Source organism: Mesoplodon bidens (assembly GCF_964165515.1).
Source record: "Mesoplodon bidens genome assembly, chromosome: 9".
In the NCBI taxonomy this organism is placed as follows: Eukaryota; Metazoa; Chordata; class Mammalia; order Artiodactyla; family Ziphiidae; genus Mesoplodon; species Mesoplodon bidens.
The window spans coordinates 106,625,222-106,651,774 of NC_138166.1; the positions used below are offsets into that span (position 1 = coordinate 106,625,222).

At 45.2% G+C, this 26,553-nt stretch overlaps 1 protein-coding gene across 5 annotated transcripts in view; it reads right to left on the reverse strand.

The window, feature by feature from the left end:
* NCAPG2 (non-SMC condensin II complex subunit G2) overlaps positions 1-26,553 on the reverse strand; it is a 278,460-nt gene that overhangs the window by 25,775 nt on the left and 226,132 nt on the right. For 4 of the 5 annotated variants that reach the window (XR_014016653.1, XM_081244081.1, XM_081244079.1 and 1 more), the window contains 14 exons: positions 24,900-24,969; positions 22,234-22,320; positions 19,310-19,405; positions 18,541-18,666; positions 13,453-13,632; positions 12,239-12,391; positions 7,919-8,141; positions 7,650-7,750; positions 4,917-5,090; positions 2,936-3,006; positions 1,815-1,968; positions 1,541-1,714; positions 732-848; positions 506-646 (listed from right to left, as the gene is read on the reverse strand). Coding sequence is in view for 4 of the 5 variants with exons in the window: in XM_081244081.1 (XP_081100207.1) it covers positions 506-646; positions 732-848; positions 1,541-1,714; positions 1,815-1,968; positions 2,936-3,006; positions 4,917-5,090; positions 7,650-7,750; positions 7,919-8,141; positions 12,239-12,391; positions 13,453-13,632; positions 18,541-18,666; positions 19,310-19,405; positions 22,234-22,320; positions 24,900-24,969 (1,867 nt within the window). In the remaining variant the exon portion in view is untranslated. The remainder of the gene's footprint in view (positions 1-505; positions 647-731; positions 849-1,540; positions 1,715-1,814; positions 1,969-2,935; positions 3,007-4,916; positions 5,091-7,649; positions 7,751-7,918; positions 8,142-12,238; positions 12,392-13,452; positions 13,633-18,540; positions 18,667-19,309; positions 19,406-22,233; positions 22,321-24,899; positions 24,970-26,553) is intronic. The other variant, XM_081244082.1, reaches the window with a different exon arrangement.

The window sequence follows — 26,553 nt, forward strand, 5'->3', positions numbered from 1 at the left end:
TATACAATGGAATATTACTCAGCCATAAAAGGAATGAAATAGAGTCATTTGTAGAGGTGTGGATGGATCTAGAGACTGTCATACAGAGTGAAGCAAGTCAGAAAGAGAAAAACAAATATCGTATATTAATGCGTACATGTGGAACCTAGAAAAATGGTACAGATGAACCGGTTTGCAGGGCAGAAATCCAGACACAGATGCAGAGAACAAATGTATGGACACCAAAGGGGGAAAGCGGCGGGGGGGGGGGTGGGGGGGTGGGATGAATTGGGAGACTGGGATTGACATGTATACACTGATGTGTATCAAACGGATGACTACTAATAAATAAATAAATAAATAAACATACAAAAAGAAAAAAGATAAACTCTAGATATTCAGATGCCACTGTAAGTGTTTAAGAAGAGCAGCACTACTGACTAAAGTTACAGCTTTAAATTAGAAAATAAAACCTGGATGCACATCACAATTTGGAGAAGGGTTTCTGTGTCTAAAGACTTCTAACCTGGATAATCTGTTGATAAACGACCCTGTGAAGCTTCAGATATTCTTCTTCTTGATCTTGGATAAAAGATAACACTTTGCTTTCTAACCAAAACCCAGTGTCTTCCAAAGTGGACAGGTAAACTTTGCCTTCTGAGCAGGACTGTCCAACAACAACAGAAGACAGGTTAGTCACAGAGCCGCTGGGCCGATACGCCCCATGTTCTGACCCAAGCTGGTGGACACACCTTGTGCTGAAGATGGATACTCAACCGACAGTGGAGGCTGAAGGCTCGCAGGGCAGTGCCTTCACTCAGGTGGTGAGGGCTCCCACCTGGCGACTGCAAAATCGATTCCAGGTCCACCTGTGAAACAGGACATCTGCAGGCTAGGTTCCGGCTCAGCAGGCAGTGCAAGAGGTGAGGACACAGCTGTGCCGGGAGAGGGCTGCCAGAGCAGCAGGGCGAGTGTCCTCCCTCCTCCAAGCCTCCCGTAAAGGGACAAGAAGACACCTTTTCATAGGTGCTGCTCAAGGAGCCCTCAGGATCAAGCTCGTCCAGCCCTTGCCCCCTGCAGCCCCCGCTCCCCTCCTCCATCCCGCCGATGTCTGGTGCTGATAGGTGGGAGCCTCTGGCAGCAGTGGCAGCAACAGGCTGCTTCCGAGGGCTGGCCTGGAGGAGACGGCCAAAGAGACAGGACAGGGAGAGCAGATGGGAAATTCACAGGACTCGCTCTCCAAAGGGCCCTAGAAAAGCCTGCCCAGGACTCAGGGGGCTGGAATTCCCTCGTCAATGAGCAAGGCCAGAGCAAGGCGACCTGGGGTGGCGGGCAGTCTTCCTGCTGTCGGGCCTGTTCCGACAGACCAGCTCACCCTCAGAGTTGGACTCAACAGGACACTGGGCTCTGAACACGACTTGCTAGAAAGACCAGGGTCTAGAAGTGTTCACCCAGTCCCATCCCGCCCCCAGGTGAAAATTTTACACTTTAAATGTGGAAAACTTAGACCTTCCCCTATCACTCAACTTCCACGGCATCTGCATCTGTTCTACAAAGTTACCTTGGATGTTTCAAGGGCTTTCAAAAGACGGTTCAGTTTCTTCTGGGGCGCGGAAAGCAGGCACTCGCGATTCTTTGGGTGGGTCAGCAAGTACTCAACGTAGACAAGCGCCAGCCCGGGTTTGACTGGGCGCGGGTCCTGGACCCGCACTTTCCGCTTAGACGCAGAGTTACCCTGAAAGCGCAGAGAGAGAGAGGCACACAGCAGGAAAGTACATGAGTTCTAGCATACAGCTACCCTCCTTCAACAAACTTTAAAAATGACACAGGTGTACCTTGCTCTGAGGCTGCTCTTCCGGCAGCGAGTCACAAACGAGCTCCAGGACACGTCCCACTTGCCCCCAGGAGCAGAGACAGTCTAACAGAATACAGTAGCTCTTGTCGGCTGTTCCTTCCTCTTGGTTTCTTAGTGTGGAAATCACACCACAGCTGGAAATGCCACATATATAAAATCATATCTAATAACTCAATAGCAATTGCTCACTTTTCTAAAAGGTGGGGAAAATGAAGAAGCTAAAAACTGAGGGCACATAAGCCCTTCCTATCGTGGGAACTCTCAGACGTTCTCCACCGCAGGAAAAATACACTGTTTTCCCACAATTACTATGCAGGACAGGGTCCAGCACAAAATGCTGACTCTGAAAGCAGCTTCAGGGGCCCCTAGACGTGAGGCACCGAGGACACACCAGGCACTTACAGACCCCGGCCTTTTGTTTCTGTGTTGCCTCTGTCACACCCTAGAGTAAAGATCCATAATCTGGGGACAATACTCTTTGTTTAGCATCAAACGTTTCTTTTTTTTTATAAATATGAATAAAAATAAGTAATTTTTACTGAGTTACTAACCAACACCCTAGCGCAACACTGCCCAATAAAAAACACAATGTGAGCCACAAAAGCAGGCCACGTGTGTCATTATAAAGGTTCTAGTAGCCACGTCTAAAAAGGCAAGATTAATTTCAATAATGTATCTTACTTAACCCAGCCTACCCGCGACATCCTTTAAGACGTGATCACTGTAGAAAACTACTGATGAAACATGTTACATCCCTGTTTCACACCAGGTCCCCGAGTCTGCATCACACCAGGATGCACACACAGCTTGCCCCAACCCAGACTCCACATTCTAAGCACTCAGAGTCACGTGTGGCCAAGGCTCCGTGGTGGACGGCGGGATGGCTCACGTCTCACCATCTGGCACTTGAACAACGCCAGACTCTCAGTTTCCTGTGGTGGCTTCCTGTGTCCCTCAGCAGTCCCGGAGCCCTGGAAGCCACATCCCCTGCTCTCCCTGCCACAGGGGAGGAGGCCAGGGGCAGGGAGCACAGCACTGGGGGCTTGAAGGTCACGCAGGCGTCGCCAAGTGAGACCAGGAGCGCACAGAGAGGGTGGGCACCTGAAGGTGGGCACAGCCGAGGCCGGCATCAGGGAGGCCAGCACAGACAGAGGGGTCTTGCAGCGATCATCCTGAAAGCATGAAAAGACACACAGCAACAGGGAACGTAAACAATGGGATCCCGAGGGCCCCATGACTCCCAGGAACCCATTTTCAAAGCTGCTCGGTAGGAATTAGAGTGATGCTCTCAACACACAACAGGAGGACTTAACCCCTTGGGAAGCATTAGGTTTGATAAGTCTTCTCAAAGTTTTATAGTACACTTTACTACTTTCTGTGGTGAATTATTTGAGCAAATATTTATTAAGCACCTACTGTGTACCAGGAGATCCTCAGAATACAGCAGTAACCAGAATAGACAAAAGTCCTTGCTGTCAAGGCACTGACTGGTATTTGAAAAACAATACTGATGAAAGGAAAAAAAAAACCCCAACTCTATACACTCAGTGTGTCCTGAGGATAAAACTCAAGGGAATGAAACTAGTCAGAAAAGTTCCTAAGTAAAATAATCAGAACACCTTAGGAAGATAGTGCAGTGCAATGGAGCTACCTGGCCAAACCCAAGTCCCATGAGATCCCACACCCCAACCAGCTGGGACAACACATGGAGAAGGGCTGGTCTGAGGGCGGGGCTTTGGCAGGAACCAAGTGAGGAAGCCACCTCGAGCCCCACTGCAGCTACATTACCACCACTAGTATTATCACAGTAACAGAGCAGACAGACCAGACTCCATCAAGACCACTTAATAAGAAATACCCTTGGTTGGATGAGAGGATGAAGGAAGATGGGCCCTAAAAGGAAAAGAAACAACAATTTTCCTGAACATATACATGAAACAGAAACAGGTGCAATGTCACAATCTGGCCTGTAATTAATCTGCATTCAGGCAGAGTGAACCCACCCTCACCCCCAACTCCCAATAAAGAAAATATTTTCTTGATGTTACAACAGTCAGCTGGCAGCTACTCCTGATTCCACTCCATGTGTGGCTTACAGATGCCTTACCCACTTATGGGCCGACCACAAGGTTCTGGGAGGTACTGAGGGCAGAGAAGCTCTCTGGCCAGAATAATTCGGGATTAAAGACTTAATTCACCACCTCCCTTTTCCTGGACACACCCAGGCCACACTGTTCACCTGTCATCTCGTCTGGTATCCTATGGCCTCTGTGTTTATCTTCTAATTCTCAACCCCATGTGATTATCTGAGCTTTTAAATGTCCTAGTGACTTGGGCAAGCTTGATTATTTACCTTCACAGACAGGTCACGTTTGCATTTCAGAGGCAGGATGGAGCTCGGAGACATAACAGTCACAGAAATATGGCTCAGAAAAGCTAAGAGGTCCAAGGTCACATAAGCAGTTGTAGAAGAACCAAAAGTAAAATTTACCAAGAGAAGGGTGATTCATAAGACCTATGACCTTTCTATATTTAACCCACGCTTTCCTCATCATTAGGAATAAATTTGCATTTCTACATAGCAGTTTTACTTCCATTGATTTTGAAATATGGCCTTTGCTCAGAAATAGAAAGTCAAGGAATGAGGAGGTTTCCCTCCTCCAAACAGAAGTTATGCACACAGTTCTGCCTGTCTCAATAACACAGACACAACTCAGATACTTCAGAAACATGTGCTTGCCGGATGCCGTCAAATGCCTAAAATTGCCCCCAAAACCAAGGTGCTACTACATCTTGATGTTCACAAACTCCTCTTTCTCAATTCCCAGCAAATCAAACCAGACTCTAAAATAGTGTCAGGCCATTAGAGATAGAAAACCAGTGCTCCCCCAGACAAGTCTCTGGGTGCTGGGATGGAGGCTGGAGGACGTGTGGCCTCACCCCGTGAAGGGAGAGAGGCCGAGCGTCCTGCAGGGGAGGAGGTGGCTCAGCCCCCGACTCTGCAGATGAGGAGCAGGTCCAGAGGCTGGTCCTGCACACACGTGACCTAGCGCACCGGCTTTAGCAGGCTGGCCCGTCTTACCTTAAACGCTTTCATGTACTCCGGCAGCATAGAGGCGAACTTGCTAACGGTGTACACTTTGGCCTCTTTGTTATTCTCCATACTCCTGTGAATGCTTCTCCAAAGAATCACAACGATCTCTAACAAACCCGCCATGGACGCAGCATCATTTATTGACAGCGTTTGGTCCAGGGCCTAAGATACAAAAAATTGTACTGTGAAAGAATCAAATCATAATAACTCTCAAGAGAACAGCACTGTGTCTAAAAGCACGTCTCAGAATTCCAGACCTAAGGCAGAGATGGAAGGAGAGGCAGACAGAAGCCCTAAGACTGTGGTGTGCTGTCTGATGGGGTCAACTCCCCCTCGACCGGGGGCTGCTCTGGTTTGTGGGCTGGCAGGGAGTGACAGCACCAGGTGTGCAGCCCTCCTTGTCTGCGCAGAGGGGTGGGGCCGCCTCCCCAGCACCACACGCTCGCCTGCGCATGCTCCACTTCAGATGCCAGCCCTGTCCGGTGACTGTGACAAACTGACAACTTGCCACACAGGCCATTTCCTGGAAGGGGCTACCTTGAGATGCAAAGCAGGATTCATTTCAGGTATTGGTATTTTTGTGCTACTCAGATGTAATGGGAAAAGATATGGGGAACAAACTAACTAAATTAATGAGGGCACACAGAAAAAACACAAGTAGTTGCTATATAAAGTCAGATTTTTCAATAGGCACTAAATACCTGGAATGACTTATGGTTAAGTTTAAAAAGCAACGAAACTACTAAAGGCTTAGACACTACTATGAGAATGATATCGATAACAAATTGACAAAACTTCACTCTGCATTTAATTTTACGTTTTACATTCTAGTGACTACCATAGCACTCTCATCATTAAAGTCCCCTGAGAAAGCCACCACTTCTCCTGTATAAAAATATGTTAAGTTCCTAAGTAAGATTTCATTAAATAGAAAGCAGAGATTTTTAGTAGATAGCAATGTGAAAAGGTAAAAGAACCAATTCAAAAAATTATGCTTTTAGCCATTAAATATTCTTAGAATGACAAAATCCAGACGGCAAATTGTATTTTTTTTCTACTACCGGTTACAATAGAGCTATGTATTTCTAAACCCTTGTGTTTTCTCACGGTACAGAAACTGACCTAAAATGTGATAAAATGCAAGCTTTCTCAATAATGTCTAGGTTCAATAAGGGGGTGGAGGGTTCCTTCAGTTTTAAGAACTGTAACAGTTTTCGCTTTTTGGTGAAACCACTTCCACCATCCATCAGAACAAGTGTGCAGGGGTGGCCCAGAGGCGCAGGGCCCCGCGAGCCTGGAGCTGGCATCCCAGTGAGGGTTTCTAAAGTTACAGGACCACTTTCCTAAAAAATCCTGCCCACCCAACCCATATACTGAGGGGAAAACCCTGAAAAGCGGAACACAAATCCCACCAAGAAAGCAGAACCAGCTCCAGACGCTCCCGGCTGAGGGTTTCCTGAGCCCAGGCTGAACAGGCCTGTGAACTGATGGATCTGCTAGGCAGATTCGGCCGTTAAGATGACAGCAGGCTCTTCTCTCTCCCCCCCCTTCTGCCCCAGTGGACAGACAGGACAGGGGATGCTGAAGCGGGGGGTCCGGGGAGTGCTCCCCCCAGCCCCCGGGCAGGCCGACTGAGCCCCACAAACAGCCCACCGGCGCAGCCCCAGCCTCAGCGCGGGGCGACACTGTCGGCTCCTGGCTCTCAAGGGCCGAGGGCCTGAGTCCAGGGCAAGGACACGGAGACAGGGGCGGCCAGACAGCACAGGAGCCTCACCCTGCAGCCAGCGTGCATCACGTTTCATCAAAAGGGCAAAACTATCTTCTCTGACGTCCATTTTTTGGGGGGTTTTAACTGAAGTATATTCAACATCTTGTGACTTTCTTTTAAAGGCCAGTTTCCTAATCTACATAGCACCACAAAACTACCCAAAATTTTTACTTTAGCGTAAAAAGCATGAGAGTTTGTTTATAAGCTTAAGATACTGCTTATAAGTAATACGTGTCTAAGTCTTAAATGTTCCTTTTTTAATGATATAATTGGTCACTATGGATTCTGAAGAAAGACCAGCTACATAGCTTCCTTGATAAATTACTTTTTCAAAGACAATTCTAAATAAAGCTCATTACCAAAAATTCAACCCCAGGACGTTTCTAGTAGAATCTTAGGGCAGTGGCGGTGAATAAACCCTTAAGAGCGCCACCACCCATCTAGTTGTAAAATATGGTAACGTCCAGACCCAATCCATGTGTGCCAACCCCAGGTCGAATTAAAATATACAGAAGCTTAAGGTGAAGAAAACTGGGAAAAGAGTGTCACCAATAATAATTTTTCCTTTGTATTAAATCCTACTCAAACTCCACAGTGAACTACAAAGGATACACAGAAATTCTTTCTAGAAAATTACTTATGATCCTCCAAAATAATTAGGTGAAGTATCAATACTAAAGGAATAAATGGAAAATAAAAATATTGCTAAGGTAACGGCTTGTGGAAATAACACCTCTGCCTTGCCGCCCTGCCCTTTTCCCGCGGGAGAAGCACCCATCTCGGTCCCCGTCACCGTGGCCCCGACCCCGTGGCCCCAACCCCAGCCTTGTCCCCGTCCCCGTGGCCCCGACCCTGTCCCCATGGCCCCGGCCCCAGCCCTGACCCTATCCCCATGGCCCCGGCCCCAGCCCCATGGCCCCAAGGAGGCGCTGGGCGGCGGCGGCTCGACTCACGCTCACGTTCTCCTTCCCCTGCTCGTCGCCCTCCCCGCATGCACTCAGAGCCCTCCGGATGCAGGCGTTCAAGCAGTGGCGAATCACATGAATCAGCTTTGCTAAAATGTGTAAGACAAACAATAATTAATTTACGTGTTTCTCCAACAAAATTTTCTAACAGTGAAATTATAATCCCAAATAATTAAAGTGTTACTTTATGGGAACTCATTAAGAACCACACTGAGCACAAAGCAAACACACCAGGCTCGCGGGGCGGGGCGGGGTACCTATGTTGGTGCAGGCCGTGTGCTCGTGCGCGTGCTGGTAGAACCTCCGCGCAGCCGCATGGTTCATCTGCAGCAGCGTCACGCAGCGCTCGCACCACACCTCCTCGGGCTGGTTCACGGGCAGGAAGGAGTTGAAGATAAGGCCCACCAGGCGCCGAGTGACGGGCAGAGAGTCCAACTCCAGACGGACCAGAATGTGCTCCATGGGGCATATTTTCCAAAACTGTGGATAAAGCACATGTGCAGAAGGAGAGTATAATCAAAAAGGAACTAATTTTTACATTCAAGGAAATTCATCTCAAATGATTATACCAGAATCTGTGACTCTTCTGTAGACAAAATAAACCTGTATTTTAAAAAGCACTGACACATAAGGCAGATAAGCACAAGGCTGCTGGGATTAATTATAATCCATCAGGACCATCAGTGGACCCTCAAATGACAGTTATGATTATCAGTCTAATAATTTTAAAATTTCCCAAAACACCACAACTTTGAGCCCATTAATATGAAAAGTGAATTTAAACATCTACAACAGGTTTGGCACAGAAAGCTAAAGTGAGTCTCCCGTTTCCCACCTCGGACACAGAGGCACCCCTCCCGGTCACCCCTCCCGCCCTCTCCTGGGTGCTGCCCAGGTGGCCACAGGCCTCCTCCAGCCGCCTCACGGCCACTGCCCACACCTGCACACGGCAGGACTGTCATGCTGCCCCTCAGCGTAAAAGCATCAAAGTCGTCCACTGCCCACAGAAAAGGGCCAAACTTCTCAGCAAGAAATTCAAAACAAGGGGAAACACCACAGAAAATGAAAATAAAATAGACTCTGACAGTACAGTGTTCAAATCCTGTCTCTGTCACTTGTGCAAACACTTAACACTCATCTGTGTAAAGGGGACAGCACCACTGACACAGGCTTTCCTCAAGGACCTGGTTCTCATGACCGTCCCCTCTCTCCAGGACTTCCAGTGGACCTTTCTCATCAGCACTTAACTACGCTCCCCGGTCTCCTCCCCCCACCAACCCCCCACCCAGGGACCAGCTCCCGCCAGCTGCCCGCCCCCCGCCAGCTGCCCACCCCCCACCAGCTGCCCACCCCCCACCAGCTGCCCGCCTGGCCCTGTCCTCACTCCCACGATACCTCAGTCCACCCTCCAGGTCAGAAGGACCTTACACATTCAGACAAACATACTCCCCCTCTCCCGAGGAAATGTCCAAGCATCCGACACTACCACCGTTCCCCCAGATGCTCCCAGAGCACTTCCATGCGCACACTTGGTGTTTCTGAAATAGTCACTGTAGTAAAGACAAGTGCCGCCCGACAGCCATGCCACCAGCTGAGTGTCGACCCTGGAGCAGCCGGCACAGCGACAGACAGATCCCAAGAGGGAAACCGAGGCACTCAGGAGAGCAGGGGCTTCTCAAGCCTCAAGACCTCGCAGAGTTCAGACCTACTGAAACCAATATATCCAAGAAACACTGTAGGTCACAGCACTGAGACTGGATCGAGGGGCAGTGCCTAAAAGAGAAGGTTTTCACATTGGAAAGGTTGGCTCCTGAGCCCTCATGGAGACCAGACGACCCTGAACAGAAACTAGCGATCAGCACTTACACCAAATGCCAAGGTTCCACGGGTTTTTCTTGCAGTGAACATTCCCCGCAAGTCTGCCTTTCCAGAAACTCCCCATATTAACCTATTTTTCTTTGATTCACTTTTTCTAAAATAAAATGAAGAACAATTCTGATTAGTTTAGGGTTCTTCAATTACCTGAGGTTTTATTTTATCTAAACATATTACCCACAGGTTGATATTAACATCAGACAAGACCATAAACAAAATTGCTAACCGGTGTTTCATTCCTAATGTTAAAAATAATTGCATAGGGGTTTCCCTGGTGGCGCAGTGGTTAAGAATCCACCTGCCAATGCAGGGAAGATCCCACATGCCGGGGAGCAACTAAGCCTGTGTGCCACAATTACGGAGCCTGCGCGCTTTAGAGCCCGCGAGCCGCAACTACTGAAGCCCGCGCGCCTAGAGCCCGTGCTCCGCGACAAGAGAAGCCACCGCAATAAGAAGCCCGCGCACCGCAAGGAAGAGTAGCCCCCGCTCGCCGCAACTAGAGAAAGCCCGTGCGCAGCAACGGAGACCCAACGCAGCCAAAAATAAAATAAATTAAATAAATTAATTAAAAAATAATAACTGCATATTAAGAAACCCCCCTTTTTTTAAATAAGGACATTTCAATATTAGTAACTGTTGATTTGGCCTAAATCTCAGGTATACAATACTAAAAATGTAGAATTTCAAAACAAACAGTAAACAACTTGAAACCCCTAGCACTGACAATGAAAATTATAAACAGAAGTCTAATTAACTAAGTTGGTAACTGCCCCTTGGCCACAGGACATAATTTTATCTAATCAGCTTTAATCCTCTACCGTGTCATCGTGCCCAGGGCCTTCGCAAATAAGATGTGGCTCCTAGATCCTGAGTGCAGCACTGCCAGCGTTCACCAAGGAAAGTAAGGAGGTAGACCCCTCACTCCTTCAAAGCAATATGTAGGAGGCCAGGCTGTGCCAACGTGCACTAATAACACAAGCATGGCCAGTGTCAGACAGTGCAGTGGCACACTGCCTGTCACGCCAACCTGCTGGATGATCAACCCCCCTTCCTGTTAGCTGCCTCTCCACAGGCCTGTCAATCTCTGACCGTGATTTTCAAGGAGAATTAGCTGGTGCGCCCATAACAAACCTTTCCAGAGATCTCACAACTAAATCACGCTCTGCCCTGCTTGTGCAAGCCGAGGGTTAACATGAAAGAAGCACCTCATTAAAACATTACTCTTCCTTTTCTGCTCTTGCTACTCCCCCAAACCCCAAACTCTCCAGTCAGACACTTTGTCCAGGTCTTCCCTGTTCTCCTGGGAAGACCCACAAACCTCAGAACAGCTGCTCTGCCCACCGCCTCACCAGCCATCACCTCTGCAAACGGATGCACACTTCAAACAAAACACTAAGCGGAAACTCCCATTTCAGATTCAGAACTACACTTTCAACAGGCTGTCATAACAAATCCATCCAAAATTGCAGCCAGCCTTTTTGTTAACAAAATTGACATGCCGATTCTAAACTTTATATGGAAATACAAACGCCCCAAACCACCAGGAACTCTGAAAGAAGAGCAGAGCGGGAGGACACACACTGCAAGACGTCCTGCAAAGCTGCAGTGAGCTCAGAAGTGCGGCCCTGGCCTGAGGATGGACAGGCAGAGTCCAGAAACAGACCACACACAAGCAACTGATTTTCAACAAACGTACCAAGGCAGTACGACTGGGCATGACGTGGGGTATCTGTACCACGTGGGTCACGTAAAATATTCTATTTTTCTCATGAAAAAAGTTCACAGTTCAAAATTTGAAAAGCATAAAATAATGCGTATCCTCTGCAGCGGTAAGGCCTCCCCAGCACCCTGTCTCTAGACATCCAGTCCCCTCCCCTCGCCTCAGAGACTGGTGCCGATTTCCTGTTTTCTCCCAGGGATGTGTGAGCCGTAGCTGAGCAGTTGCACACATATGTTCCCCGTCCTACAGAGCCGGCAGACCCTACAGCTCGTCTGCACTCGCTCCCGCACGCCTCGCTGAGTGGCCCTTCCTCCTAAGTGCGCTCCTCTCTGTGGCCGCACGGAAGCACTTCCTGGCACGAGTGCACCCCAGGGCCATGCGCTGACCCTACACTGACTGACACGTCAGCTTGTTCCCAAATCCTGGGCCTCGACACAACAGCACTTTAAAGTAAATTTCAGAGAGCTACTGTGCAGAGAAGAAAATTCAGTGTTAGCAAATAATAATGCAGAACCTTATAACTAACATTTTTAGCCAAAAGCTGAACAGAACTAGAGTTAAGGGAAAACACTCTCCCCTCAGTAGTTTACACCAAAATGCACACAAATCAACAAATACCTCCTTGCTTCCTTCTGTAAATGTGGGGGGATGGGGATCTCATACCATTTTCTCAAGTAATATTTTGAGTGCTTACTGTGTGCCAAGCATTTAAATATTTCAACAAAAACTTTCATGTATAGGGTAAAAATATAATTTAAGGTGGGGGCTGCTTGCATTAATGTCTTTCAAAAAGAAAACATACATTGACAAAACAAATAAAATTTTATGGCACAAACAACTAGTAGAATATACCAGACACCAACTGGTTTAAAATGCAGTCACTGAAACTCTTGGAATTAAAACTGCTTTGTCTTTTTGTTGTTGAAAATAAATGTACTTATTTATTTCGTGTCTTAAGTAAGAAAACCTCTGTTCACCTTACCTTAGCAGCCCTCACAGCCTTAACTTTCAGCAGCATATCAACAAAAGCCACTCTCACTTTCTCCGAATTGTCATGGAGACAGTACTTTAACGTTGGCAAAAGCTGCTCTAATAACGGGTGGCTTAATTTATTATCCAAAATTATCGGCAGGCACTACAAGAAAGGAGAAAGATAAAGAGTTCAAAATTAGAACATAAACCATGAAAAGTTCAGGTAAGAAAAATTCAGTTCCATCTTTACTAAAACTACTAGTGAAATACACATACCCACAGAAGATAACTCTTTTCTAACACCTCTTCATATAAAAAGCATATTTTAATGAATTAGTATGACTTCAGTGACTGATAATCAGCTCATCCCTTGCTTCATTCAAACAAGATTGAAGTGGTTACAAAATAATTTTTCAGTGCTTTCTCTGAACTACACTTTAATGGGTTTTATTACAGTTGAAAGAAGCCAGAGGACCCTGGTGGAGAGGCCCCAAAGCTGGAGTCCAAGAGTCCTTTTAGGTTCTCTTAACATCCCACAGATTCCCTGTATTTCCTGACTCAATGCTGCATGAAAACGAGGGGCACAGGGCCCGCACGGCTGTGCCCACACCTCACACGGGCGTCCGAGAGACCGGCCCAAGCTCCAACCAGACACGCACGTCTGAAGAGCTGACGTGCTCCACCACCTTCTCTTTCCAGCTGTTAGGACATACATTTTTAAGAGACTTTATATTTTAAAGATCACACTGAAATATTTACAGATGAGCTGATAAATGTCCTGGATTTGCTTCAAAGTAATGTGGGACGACGGATGCAGCTACAGTGAAACAAGAGTGGATGCACCCTGAGAACTGCTGAAACTGGATGATGGACAAAGAATATTTTTGTAGGCTCTTATTTAAAGTACATACAGTACACACAAAAAGCCCATTCGAATGTATAATAATGTTAAAAAAATTTTAAATACATGCAGCTACTACTCTAAAACGCTATGCCCTCCCCCTAACACATATACTAAAAACTAGTATTATTTCAATTAGACTATTTTTTTAGAAAACACTTTTCTTTTGTTTTTTTAAAAGGTTACTTTGGATATACAACGAAAATGTCAATAGTGCTATATTTATGGAGTAGGGCTCTGGGTGATTTTTAAATTATTCTTTCTCTGTATTTGAGAACTATTCTACAATAAATAGGCATTGCTTATATAATTTAAAACCTTACCTTAAAGACAGAACAGCGCACGTCAGCAGAGCTCGTATCAAATGCCAGTTCCTCAGTTACTTTCTTGAGAAGGTCAATAAGAATGGTCGGAGGCAACATCTCCCAGTACTTGGAAGTTATTTTACAAACACCAAGGATCCCTGTGGAACGGACCATCGGATAAGGATCTTCTAAAAGGCTCTATAAGTACAAGAGGGGAAGAGCCTTAATTATCTTAAATTAGTGCGCTTTTTATCAATATTGGCTTTACATGCGGGCACAGTGGGCAGTCACAACCTAACAGACGTTTCAAGTCATAGAGTCACACACAGACTCGGGGATCTTCAGTTTCTTGTCATTTCTGCAGCCGAGTGTCTAAGGAGGACATCCAGACGCAGGTGGTGCCTTACTTGCCAACTCCGGCTGCAGGACTCTGCTGACAGCAGGGCCCCCAACACAGGCCCTGCCATGCAGAGGGACACTCGGGGACTTTGGTCAGTTCTGTGAGACACAACCTATTAAACCACTCTCACGAATTTCCAAAATGCTGTAATGCACTAAGCCCAGAATAGAGGGACCCTGCTTGTAAAGAACCCATCCAGGCAGCGGGCGTCCGGGGCTGCTAACAACACGAGTGGCGACGACGTCACGCACCCCCGATGGACAGACACAACAGCCGCGGAGCATCTAACACAACAAACGTGACCCCAGTCGACTCTCTGTTTAACCAACTTACAGGAAATACAAAGGGCAGAGGCACGTATCAGTGACAAGCAGGCTAGGTTCTGTGGGAAATGAGAGAATAATTGGGCTTCCTCAACAACAACAAAAGCAAGTAAAATAGAAAGAACAGAAGAGAGAGGGAGAGGGAGTGACTGCTAAGTGGGAACTGATCGTCCAAGAGATGAACACACACTGGCCGACCACAACACAGGTCTCATCCGGACACAGGCTCGAACAAAACTGGAAAAAAACATCACTGAAATGTCACTGAAAAACAATGACTGGATATTTGATAACATCAAAGAATCACGATTCATCTTACTTTAGTTGTGCCAGTGGTAGGATTATCCTTTAAAAAAGGGTCCCTGTCTTTTAGGGACACCTACTGAAGTAATTAGAGTTGAAATGCTTGCTCAGATCTGCTTCAAAACAGGGGAGAAGAAACCAAGTGGGCCCAGGTCAGTATCACCGGGACTGTCTGGGGGCACATGGGGTTCACTGTACAAGGCCCTCTACTGCTACGTGTGAAACTTTCTAATTCAAAGTTTAAAAACAAAAATAAGCCCTACTCCACGACTAGACCAAAAGAAGGCCAAGCTGGGGGGGGAGTAAGTACTTCCTCTCCTCCCCGGTGGTGTCGCAAACACCAAGGGGTCCCGCGGGAAAGAGCAAGCAAGGGGCCGCTCCACATACCGCAGGGCAGAGGGCTGCAGGCGGACCCTGCTGAGCCCACACAGAGCTTAGACCAGCCCCAGCCCAGGGCCAGGGCTCGGCGGACACAGGGCAGCTCGGGCGTAAGCGACCTGCCGGGAAGGTCTCGAAATAGACGCTGGGGGCCAGGTGCACAGGAGAGCCAACAGTAACTCCAAAACCTCCACGAGAAAGAAGAAAGGAGAGGACGCCACACAGCAGGAAAGACCCCTCCCTCCCCACCCGGGGACGCTGCGCACCAGCTGGCCTGTTCCTCACACGGAGCCCAAGGGGAGCCCCGTCTGCTGACAAGCCCTGTGCATGGATGCAAAACCACGGCCAACTCAGCAGACAAGGAGGAAGCTACTAACACTCAGCTCTGCACAACCAGAGAAAACCCAGGCCAGCTGCCTCTTCCACCCAATCCTTTATTCAAAACAGGGATGGGAAAGTGAAGACCGGTCACTTGAGAAAACAAACAGCAAGGAAAAAAGACAAAATAAATAAAATAAAAAACAGAAGAGAACATTAGGAATTCACAGGTTTTAAGGCTTTCGTTTTCTATGAATTACTTCCAACATTATTCCTCACAAATAATTCTGGATAATCACCTTGCAACACACAGTCCCACAGGAGTAAGGGCCCACATCTGTGTCTCCGATCAATCACGCTGGCACCAAGATGAGGGCCCTTGACTTGTAAAGCGGTGTCTATGAGGAGAACCACTGCACCTCCCAAACCACAGGCATGCATGGAGGCCTCCATCTGCCACCACCACCGAGGCCTCCCTCCACTGCAGCTGGAGAAACAGCAGAGCAGAAAGCGTGCAGGACACAGGGTCAATGCTGCCCTCACTTCCTGGACTCCCCCTGCCCCGTCCACCCCACAGGACTCGCTGCAACCTACTCAGGCCCTGATCCAGCAGTGTCATGAACTCACCGCCAACCCACAGGCCAGACTGGCCCATGCCTATCCCTGTGTGGTCCACAGGGCGTGAGAATGGTTTTTCACTTCTGAATGGTTGGAAAAAGGAATAATATTCTGTGACACGAGACTATTCCATGGAATTCACACTTTGGTGTCTGTGGCTCGGTTTCATTGGAACAAGCCACCCCTGCTCCTCCCTGTGCACGTGTGGCCGCCTTTGTGCCACAGCGGCAGGTGGAACAGCTGTGACCCCGGGGCCCGCAGACCTAAAATCACTTCCGTCTGGTCCTCTACAGAAACAACTCCTGCTCTTAACTACTACTGTTATTAACTTAACTACCACATTGCCCTGCTTCCTAAAAGAAGCTAGGAACAAACAGACACTGGAAAGTAGAAAAGAAGAAGATTCCCTTTGTCTAAGATTCAAACCAATGGACTGAATTTCATGCTACAGCAGCAGAAAAAAATCAAAAGATAAAGGAAAACATCCTTAACGTTTCAGATACCCTCGACACTAGAAAACAATACAAAATATTTTGGCAGTCCTGGAATAAAATGATTTTGAATACAAAATTCTCGACCTGGACAAACTGTAAACTGTCACAGAAAAATAAAGAACATTTTAGGGCTCAAACAGTTAGAGGCACCTGCCTCCCCAAGGATGCCCTGCGGTAAGGTGGGAACCACCGCGACGCTCTCGGCTCTCTCACTGGTTACCATCACCCCCTCAACACGTTCACTGCACTCCCGAAGGTGATTCCAGGCTTCCAGAGGACCTGCTGCTTACACGTGAGCCCTCCCCTATCAGTTTTCAACCCAAATAAGACTTAGAGTGGAAACTCTGTTATTGCTGTTTTAAATCTGTTTTGACAGTGACATCTCATTTTTCTGAGATTGTTGACTAAGTTTTGCTACTTGAAAAACATAACCCTATCTCCACTAAGACATATGCAACTTTAAAAAATAACCATAACATCAATGTTTTCTACAACCTACCATTTTTTTAATTTAAAGGAATTATTTAGAATTTAATATTTCTTGTTCTGAAAAAAAAAACACTTAAGTGACTTTGACAATCTTTTAGTGTCTTTCCTTAAATTCAAACAAAATAGCATGCAATAATGTTTATTTTTTAAATAGTTAATAATACAAAACTCACAATGATTAATCCGAATATAGACTGCTCTGCGTTATAGAGGACTCTGTGCGACAGTTACAGCCCTTTACATATTTTAATGTCCTTTTGTACAGTTATAACCACTGTCATCTTAGGGCTAGGGATTGAGCTAAATGCTTTATACACAAATTTTCACTGAAACCTCATCACAATCCTATAAAATATTATTCCCAGTTTTAAAGAAGAACCAGGACTAGAGAGAGATTAAGTAATTTGAAAGAGATCAGACTTATTAAGTGGGAACTGGCATTCAGAACAAAATGCCTGAACCCACGTTAAATCACTGTGCAAACTACCATCTGCGGGCTGACAGGTGACCCCAGTCCCGCAACGTCTTCTTCGTATACAGTCAGGTCAGCGGCTGGGGCCAAGCAATCACTGTAGGCAAGTAACACAACGGGTCCAATGTAGGAGGGGTGGTAGCTGGGCCACCGCCACAGAGACTTAAACACTCAGGCAAAAACAGAGGTGGTTCATAGATTGGACACCTGCGTTAAAAAGAGCAAACGTTTTTTTCACAGTTTTATGGCTAAAAGCTACCAAAATCTAGTTTTGGTTTGCCCAATAACATCTTTCCACAAAATTAACCATGATCCTCAAAGGGACTTGTAAATAAACATACATGTAGATGAGGCACACATGGCAAAATACTAATGACTGTTCATTTTAGGGGTGGGTGTGTCTGTGTGTGTGTCTGGGGGTTTACGCATGTATATGTGAATGCATGTATGTGAACGCATGTGAAGAGGTAAGAAGACACATACTCATTATACTATTATTTCAACTTTCTGCATGTCTGAGATTTTTCATAGGAGATCAGAAAACAAACAAACCAAAGGCAGTCTTTAGGACTGCCATGGGTAACCATCGTTATCATGGCATTTTTGCTCTCACTTCCTAACATGTTATTCTACTAACTAGACAATAAGTAATATCTCTTAGCTTGTGTCAGGAGACCCTGCAAATGTAAAGGGCTGTAGAGAAAGAAGCAGAGGCTCACACTCTCCCACCAGGTGAAAAGATTCGAGATACCCCTTGGAAATAAACGTCGCATCCTGATGTCCTAACTCCTCATTCGAAAAACCAGCCATCTGAAAAAAATCCATTGCAACAGGCGTTACTTGCCTTAAAACATAACCAGTGTGTGTTTGTTCACAACGCTGCCACACAACTTTACAGCAGGCACTATCACCATGCCCGCTTCACAGATGAAGACAGAAAAGTCAGTGCCCAAACTTGCCCAAAGTTGCATAGCTATCAAACGAGGGATGGAATCAAACCCAGGGTCTGTCGTAACCACTGTTACACTGTCTCTCTGCTAGGGCGACAGGGATACATGTAAGACGCTGAAAACTACACACAATAAACGATTAGATGTTCTAAAGGAGACTGAGACGAAGAGGAAACAGACTACGAGTCCACACTGTCACAGAAGGTACCAGGGAGAGAATGGATTTCCTTGAAGAATGTCAAGATCTGGAAAGCCTGCCATCTGGGGTCAGCACAGGGCAGTTACGGGGGGATGGCCAGGACCCACATGAGGCCCAGATAGAGCTGAAGGCTTAAGGAGCTCGACCACATGAAATACATACATAGAGTTCTTCAAATTGTTTCTGAATTTCGCTATCCATCTCAATGGCATTAAAGTTTGGATCCCTAATAGGAAATGCTTCAACAAACAGCAGTGCAGCATTGGACCGGACTTCCGAGTTTCTGGCCTGGAATGGTTGAAAGAAGAGTTTCAGAATCCAAAGAAAGAGCTGACATTCAAAGGCTTCAGTGTAGAATTCCTAAAGTAATGCTTCTCGTGTCTCAATACAGACTTATCTACAAACTAAAGACAACTGTAATATTTAAATTAACCAAACTTGTGAGACCTTCCTTAAGTGAAGCTGAACTCCCAGCTCCATGTCGACAGATATTAAAAGATGTCACCTTGCTTCAAAGCCCATCTTGTGTCATTAAGAAACAGTGACCATCATGTCCCGCTCCCAACACCAGAGTCACCTGTGTTGAAAATTACCCGTGTGCTCGTCTGACCACTCCTCAGAGTGCTGTCATCTTGTCCCCCAGTCACCAGCAGGAGGTCCTGAGGACCAGGACGGTTCAGCCCAGCTCTGCCAGTTTACTTATTAGCATGACTACCCTCCTTCCAGCTGTGCAGTCCACACTAAACCAATTCAGATTCCCAGTTTAAGAAATGCTTTTAATAAAAGAATAAAATATTCACCCAAAATCTCACAGCATTCCCAGCCTCGAGTCTTACTTTTAGTGCCTTACTGCAATTCTGAATTAAGAGTATGTTAAGCTCAAAAGCATAATTAGCATTCTAAACAGAGAGAGACTATTTAAGAGGTGTACCTTTAATCCTCTCCAAAGGATGGGCTTATATAATCTGTAAAGCATCTCTTCCACTCCCTGCCGAACTTCCTTTTGACGATGAAAATAACTCAGCAGCTAAGAGCCAAGAAAAGAAGAAAAGAATGGTAACACTGGTGTTTTCCAAAAAGCATTTAAGATCCTACTTTGAGGAAACAACAGGGAGCATAGGCTGCACCTTATTCATAAGTCTTGACAATTCTTTCTAACAGGAACCACAGTGGAAAGACAGGCTGACAGCACGGAACATGGAAATCATGCAAAAGCCATCTATGGTGGAGAGAAAGACCCACGGCCTTGGGCTGTACAAAGGTTTGGGTTCCAGCTTCTACTCTTCTACCAGTAGCCACAAAACCTCATAAAAAGTCACTTACACCTCTGACCTTCAGGGCCAAATGAAAAAGGAGTCAGCCTAAGTGCTTTCTACAACCCATTCTGGTTCTACAATGCACTGGCTACAACCGTCTTTTGTTTTAAGAACCTACACTGGGCATTCAAAAACAGGATATACAGTCAGCCCTTCATATCCACAGATTCTGCATCTGTGGATTCAACCAAGCCTGGATAGAAAATATTTGGAAAAAAAACAAATTCCAGAAAGTTTCAAAGCAAAACTTGAATTTGCTGCTTACTAGCAACTATTTACATAATAGTTACATAGTGTTTACAACTATTTACACTGTATTAGTTACTGGTGTACGAGGATGTATAAGGCACTGGAGCATCCGTGCATTTGGTACTCAATCCCCCGCAGATCCCGAGGGGTGACTTTATCTCAAATACGTGTCACTGCCTAGTGATCCTTTCCAGTAGAAACGTAACTTAGATGTCAAGTTCATCGCCAAACTCGTGGATAATCAGACAACACACTCTGCTCTTTTAGTTCCATCCCTTTGTTCTCTTCTACTCCCTTTTTAACCAGCCAGAATCTTCTGGCAACTCTTCACAGACTCCTGTCCCCAACAAAACAATCAATGTTGCCTTTTTCCTTAATTCACAACTCTTGGAGCTAAAATTATATTGATGAAAAATGGAAAAATTTTTTAAATTAGGCTATAAAACTACAGATTATACTTTAAGCAAACTTGAATCAATTTTGCCCTAAAAGAACTACAATCTGGGGATTATTTTTTTCTGATTGTTAATTTTTCATTTAGGAGATTTTAGTCTATCATTTGTTTTTCTGTGTACATATTAATTTGTTATCAATGGTATACTCACTTCATAGAAAGCTTTTAAACAGCTGTACTGAGATACAATTCACATACCATAAAAGTCACTCTTTTAAAGTGTATAGTTCAGTGGGTTTTAGTATATTCAGAGTTGTGCAACTATTACTACTACCTGATTTTAGAAGATTTTCATCAACGACATGACGATTTCTTACTTTCTTTTTTTTTTTTTTTTTTTTGCATTACGTGGGCTTCTCACTGCTGTGGCCTCTCCCGTTGCGGAGCACAGGCTCTGGACGCGCAGGCCCAGCAGCCATGGCTCACGGGCCCAGCTGCTCCGCGGCATGTGGGATCTTCCCAGACAGGGGCATGAACCCGTGTCCCCTGCATCGGCAGGCGGACTCTCAACCACTGCGCCACCAGGGAAGCCCCAATTTCTTACTTTCAAATGACTCCTAAGGTATTTCCTGAAGCTTCTTTCAATATAGCAATAAAATGACTTAGCAGGTAAATTTGATATTTATCAAAAAAAGGATTTGAGAAAGAAGCTATAATGTGTTATAAGCAGTAGGAACAATTACTTGGAGTCCAGGAATACCTTTCATTTGAAAAGTGAAATCTAATGTTCTACCTTTCAATTCCTTCTGTGCATTTTTTCCATAAATTTAACAAATGATGATATCTATACTTACAACAACTTAATCACTCACACTACCACAGCAGAAAATCAGGTATGAAAAAGTCTTTAGTTATTTGGTCCAAGAGTGAAGCAACTACATCACACATCTGTACAGTTTAACATGATCTTATTCCTTACGATTAAATAGAATCTGAAATGCCAAATCATACACATGAAGTAAGTGACCCCAACTGTCCTACAGCTTATGAAGCACCTGGGATTGTGTGTGTGCTGGGGGGGTGGAAGGGGCACGTGGATATATTTATCCCTGGTTCTTTATCTTTGGATAATGCAAAGTAAATCATCAAAAACATAAAAGAAATGTTTTTTGTCCATTCAAACTTAATATAATTAGTATATTTATGTCCTACAAATAATAGTTTCACTATACAAAAAAATAAAGAGGTAGCCTTTCTTCCCTTAGCTTGACACACATTTGCCAATACTAACAGAAAGCAAAGGCGTTGCCCCTGGATTAGGACACTGATCAACACCACAGACCAGACCTCCCGATTCCTTCTCCAGGATCACTGTGATTAGCCAACTCCTATCAGTGTAATAACCACACTGACAGCAGAGCCTTGTTTAGTCAGATCATGTACAACATGAGGATAAAATCCATATCTAAATTCTGAGACTACCTCCTAAAAATAAAATTGTATCAAGAGAAACTATCAAAGCATTTACTCAATTTGGTTTGCAGAATACAAAGTGGAAATGTAATGTATGAGAGTAAATAAAAAATAATCTTGAATAGCCTCTTTTTTTGAAAACAGTGGTAGTGGCAGTAAGGAAGTGACGATTCTATACATTTTTATGTCGAATAATTTAATTAAAGTTGTTTGAATAAAGTTCTGATTCTTAACAGTAGACCTTTGTTTTCCTAATCAAAACTTTGGTGGCAGGGTAAAAGTCCCAGGTGCCAAGTATCAAGATTCTGAGAAATCCTTTTAACAGATGCCTGTGAAAGCTTGACAAAATTTCACAAAAACAATTATCTGAAAACAAAAAAGATGAGACATGATTTTCAAAAGTGCTGTGAGAGTGTGGCTCACCTCGCGCACTCTGGTGTGCACCGGAGACTTCCGAGGAAGGTGGACCCCGTGGTACAAGAAGTCCTGGATGCAGCCATTTTCGATGGCCTGCAACGACACCCCAAAGCGAGAACTTGGGTGAGCGCATTCCCACAGACGGCAGAATAGGCAGTACAGCGGTTAGAGCACAAAAGGACCGTCTGATCTGTTCATCTTCTATTTCATGAGGGAAAAAGCCTGGATCCTTTCATCAGAGCTTTTCGACTTTAAGTCTACACCTCTTAGAATTCCTTTCATCTTCATATACCAGAGAGAACTTTTAGTTTCCTTTGTCTTATTTGATGAAATATCACATTTGTGCTAAATAGCAGGGCACTGGAGCCTGGTTCAAGCCAGACAGGGCTCAGAGACTGAGGGGGGCCGGGGAGTACCCTCTCCTGAGTCATCCTGATAATCTCAGAAGACTGGATATGTTCCAAGAGCCCCCCCAAGAACTGACAATGAACTACCTCTAAGGTGGGGGCCATGATTCCAAACTGACCAAAACACCACCTTTCAGGGCTGCCACAGAGAGGGGCGGGGAAGGGGCGGGGATGTGGGCAGCTCCTCGTTCAAGCCAGGACAGTGAAGGCCTGGTGTGTTAGCCTGCATTCTGCCTCCATACTCAGGATTCCATGGTTTTAGGGAAGGAGATAAGGAAAACTTGCTAAGAACACTTTTACCTCTTCTCCATTACCTTTGAACTGCCTGACTTGCGATGACACAGGAGACACACGGCACTGCCAGGCAAGTGTCTGGGCCACAGAAGTTGACCCCTGAGAGCTAACTACCAGAACATGGACATCCTGCAACTGACCCAGGCTTTTCAACATTATCAATGGCAGACTTTTTTTTTTAAAGAGAAGAGGGAGGAACGCTCTAAGAGATTTAAATGCTGTAACAAGCAAATGCAATTGGGAGACTTGCTGGATCCTGACTCCAAAAAAAACTATAAAAAGACATTTTTTAAACAAAGCAGAGAAATTTAAATATGACCCAATTAATTTTTTTTTTTTTTTTTTTTGTGCGGTATGTGGGCCTCTCACTGTTGTGGCCTCTCCCATTGCGGAGCACAGGCTCCGGACGCACAGGCCCAGCGGCCATGGCTCACGGGCCCAGCTGCTCCGCGGCATGTGGGATCTTCCCGGACCGGGGCACGAACCCGTTTCCCCTGCATCGGCAGGCGGACTCTCAACCACTGCGCCACCAGGGAAGCCCCTCAATTAATTTTTTAAATATGCAGGAATTATTGTTAATTTTGTGAAGTATGATAATGGCACTGTATAGCCATACTTTTTAGAGATGCATACTGAAGTACACATAAATAAGGTGTCACGTCTGGAATTTGCTTTAAAAACTTGAAAGGACAGAGGGAAGAGAGGGAAGGGGGTGAACCTGAGAAGTGCAAACTGCTGGTACTAACTTGGTACAGGTCTAGTCAAAATTAAAGTTTAAATTACAAACTCCTATTTGTTAAACCACTATTGGAGAAAAGGGGAACAAAGACTCCTTCCTGTGAACAAGTTTCATGCAGTAATAAAGCAATGCAAAAAAATGCATAACAATGTCCCGGTTCTGCCATTTCCCCCAAAAATTATACATAGTAAAACTATTCTACAAGTTGTCAGCAGAGGAATAGAAGTGGTAAGTTTTAGTTTTCTAGAAGTAGATGTCAGAGACAGACCCCAGTATAGTTAACCAAAGCTTAAGCTGGGCAGGAGAGTAGAGTGGGCAGAAATAAACTCCAAACATCCAGTGGTTAACCTCCCCTCTCCCCACCCCCACCAGTCCAGGGCCTGCTCCCCCAGGAGGAAAGACCCCTTTATGACTTAAGAGTAAAAATTTTACCCTCAGAAGGAAAAAAACACATCTAAGAACCTAGCATGAGAAAAACATAAGGGATATCAGACAAAGACACTTTCTTTTGATTTTTTTCCAAAAGAGCCTGTGAATGTTTAATTGTGACTGTGAATTAACAAAGCCAGAATGTAGGTGTTACAGTCATTAAAGGTTAGGTGTATTCAAACACAGTCTTTAAATTCTCAAACGATGTTGCTAAAGAGGTGGCCTGAGGGTCCCGAGGAGCACTGGCCAGAAGAAACAGAACGCAAGCCACAAACACAACTCTAAACTTTCTAGAGGCCACATTAAAAACAGAGAAAGAAAAAGGTAAACTTGTTTTAATAATATATTTTGTTTAGCCCAATGTATCCAACACACTATCATTTCAACATGCAATCAATATTCTTTTTTAAATAACCATGAGATATTTTACATTCTTCTTTTTCCACACTGTCTTCCAAGTCTGGTGAGTTTCTTACATTTACAGCCCAGCTCAGTTTGGACTGGCCACGTTTCGGAGGCCCGGCAGCCACATGTGGCTGGGCACTACAGGTCTAGAGCTGCCAAAATGCCTGGGGCAAAAGTCTTGATTCCACTAAAACTACACAGCACAGTGAGTCACAGGCATCTTGAGGCTGTGCTCAGGCACGGACATGACCTTGAATGTGCGTGGAGGACGCTCACCGTGGGCTTCAGCATGACAGACAAGCATCAGCACAGGTTTCAAATGGCCCTACTGTAGCTACTTATTTAGTAACCAGAACACAATAAAAACATTAACATTTCATAAAACGAAAAGGAAATACCTCTAATATTTTCCCTGAAGCCTTTTTCCAAGCTCTGAAATAAACTTCTGCAATGTGTACCATCAAAGATCTAGAAGAAAAAAATCAAAAAATTTTAATGCAAGTCAGAAGAATTATATTTTTAATGTGTATCATTTCAGGAACTCTCCTCTCCTAGGGAAGAAGAAACTGTTTTGGACTTTGCAAAGCAGAGATATGTTATCCACCTGCAGCAGAAAGAAGAAAACAAAGTGCAGAGGAGGAGGACTGAGACATCAAACCACTTCTTCCTTCTCAGTCAGGCTTCCCCAGAGCTTCACTATTTCCTATAAAACTATGACACATAGCCCAGAACCGAATTCTTAAGTAAAAAACCTTTAAATATAAGTATACTTTTTGACTTGAAGTCATTTTGGACTTTCCGGACTAATTCGCTCAGGTACAGGGAGCCCTAAAATACCAGGGTTGACTTAGAATCATAATTAGGAAAATCTGCTGGTTCAACCCAAATATTCTGCAAATGAGGGAACAGGAGAAAGCATTCTAGTAAACAATCAGAGATCCAGAATCACATCCCAGCTCAATACTTACACAGCTGCCTGATGTAACCAGGCCCACCTCAAGAGTTTGAGGATTCGTTTTTTTTTTGTTTGTTTGTTTTTTTAGATTCCATATATATGTGTTAGCATACGGTATTTGTTTTTCTCTTTGACTTACTTCACTCTGTATGACAGTCTCTAGGTCCATACACCTCACTACAAATAACTCAATTTCGTTTCTTTTTATGGCTGCGTAATATTCCATTGTATATATGTGCCGTATCTTCTTTATCCATTCATCTGTCGATGGACACTTAGGTTGCTTCCATGTCCTGGCTATTGTAAATAGTGCTGCAATGAACATTGTGGTACACGACTCTTTGAATTATGGTTTTCTCAGGGGATATGCCCAGTAGTGGGATTGCTGGGTCATATGGTAGTTCTATTTTTAGTTTTTTAAGGAACTTCCATACTGTTCTCCACAATGGCTGTATCAATTTACATTCCCACCAACAGTGCAAGAGGGTGCCCTTTTCTCCACACCCTGTCCAGCATTTACTGTTTGTAGATTTTTTGATGATGGCCATTCTGACTGGTGTGAGGTGATATCTCATTGTAGTTGTGATTTGCATTTCTCTAATGATTAGTGATGTTGAGCATCCTTTCATGTGTTTGTTGGCAATCTGTAAAAAATATGGAACACTTCACGAATTTGGGTGTCATCCTTGCACAGGGGCCATGCTAATCTTCTCTGTATCATTCCAATTTTAGTATATGTGCTGCCAAAGCAAACACAAGGATTCAGTTTTAAAATGAAGCCTCAGGCTTCCCTGGTGGTGCAGTGATTAAGAATCTGCCTGCCAGTGCAGGGGACATGGGTTTGAGCCCTGGTCCGGGAAGATCTCACATGCCGTGGAGCAACGAAGTCCATGCACCACAACTACTGAGCCTGCACTCTAGAGCCCGAGAGCCACAACTACTGAGCCTGTGTGCCACAACTACTGAAGCCCATGTGCCTAGAGCCCGTGCTCCACTACAAGAGAAGCCACCACAATGAGAAGCCCGTGCACCACAACGAAGAGTAGCCCCCGCTTGCCGCAACTAGAGAAAGCCCGTGCACAGCAATGAAGACCCAA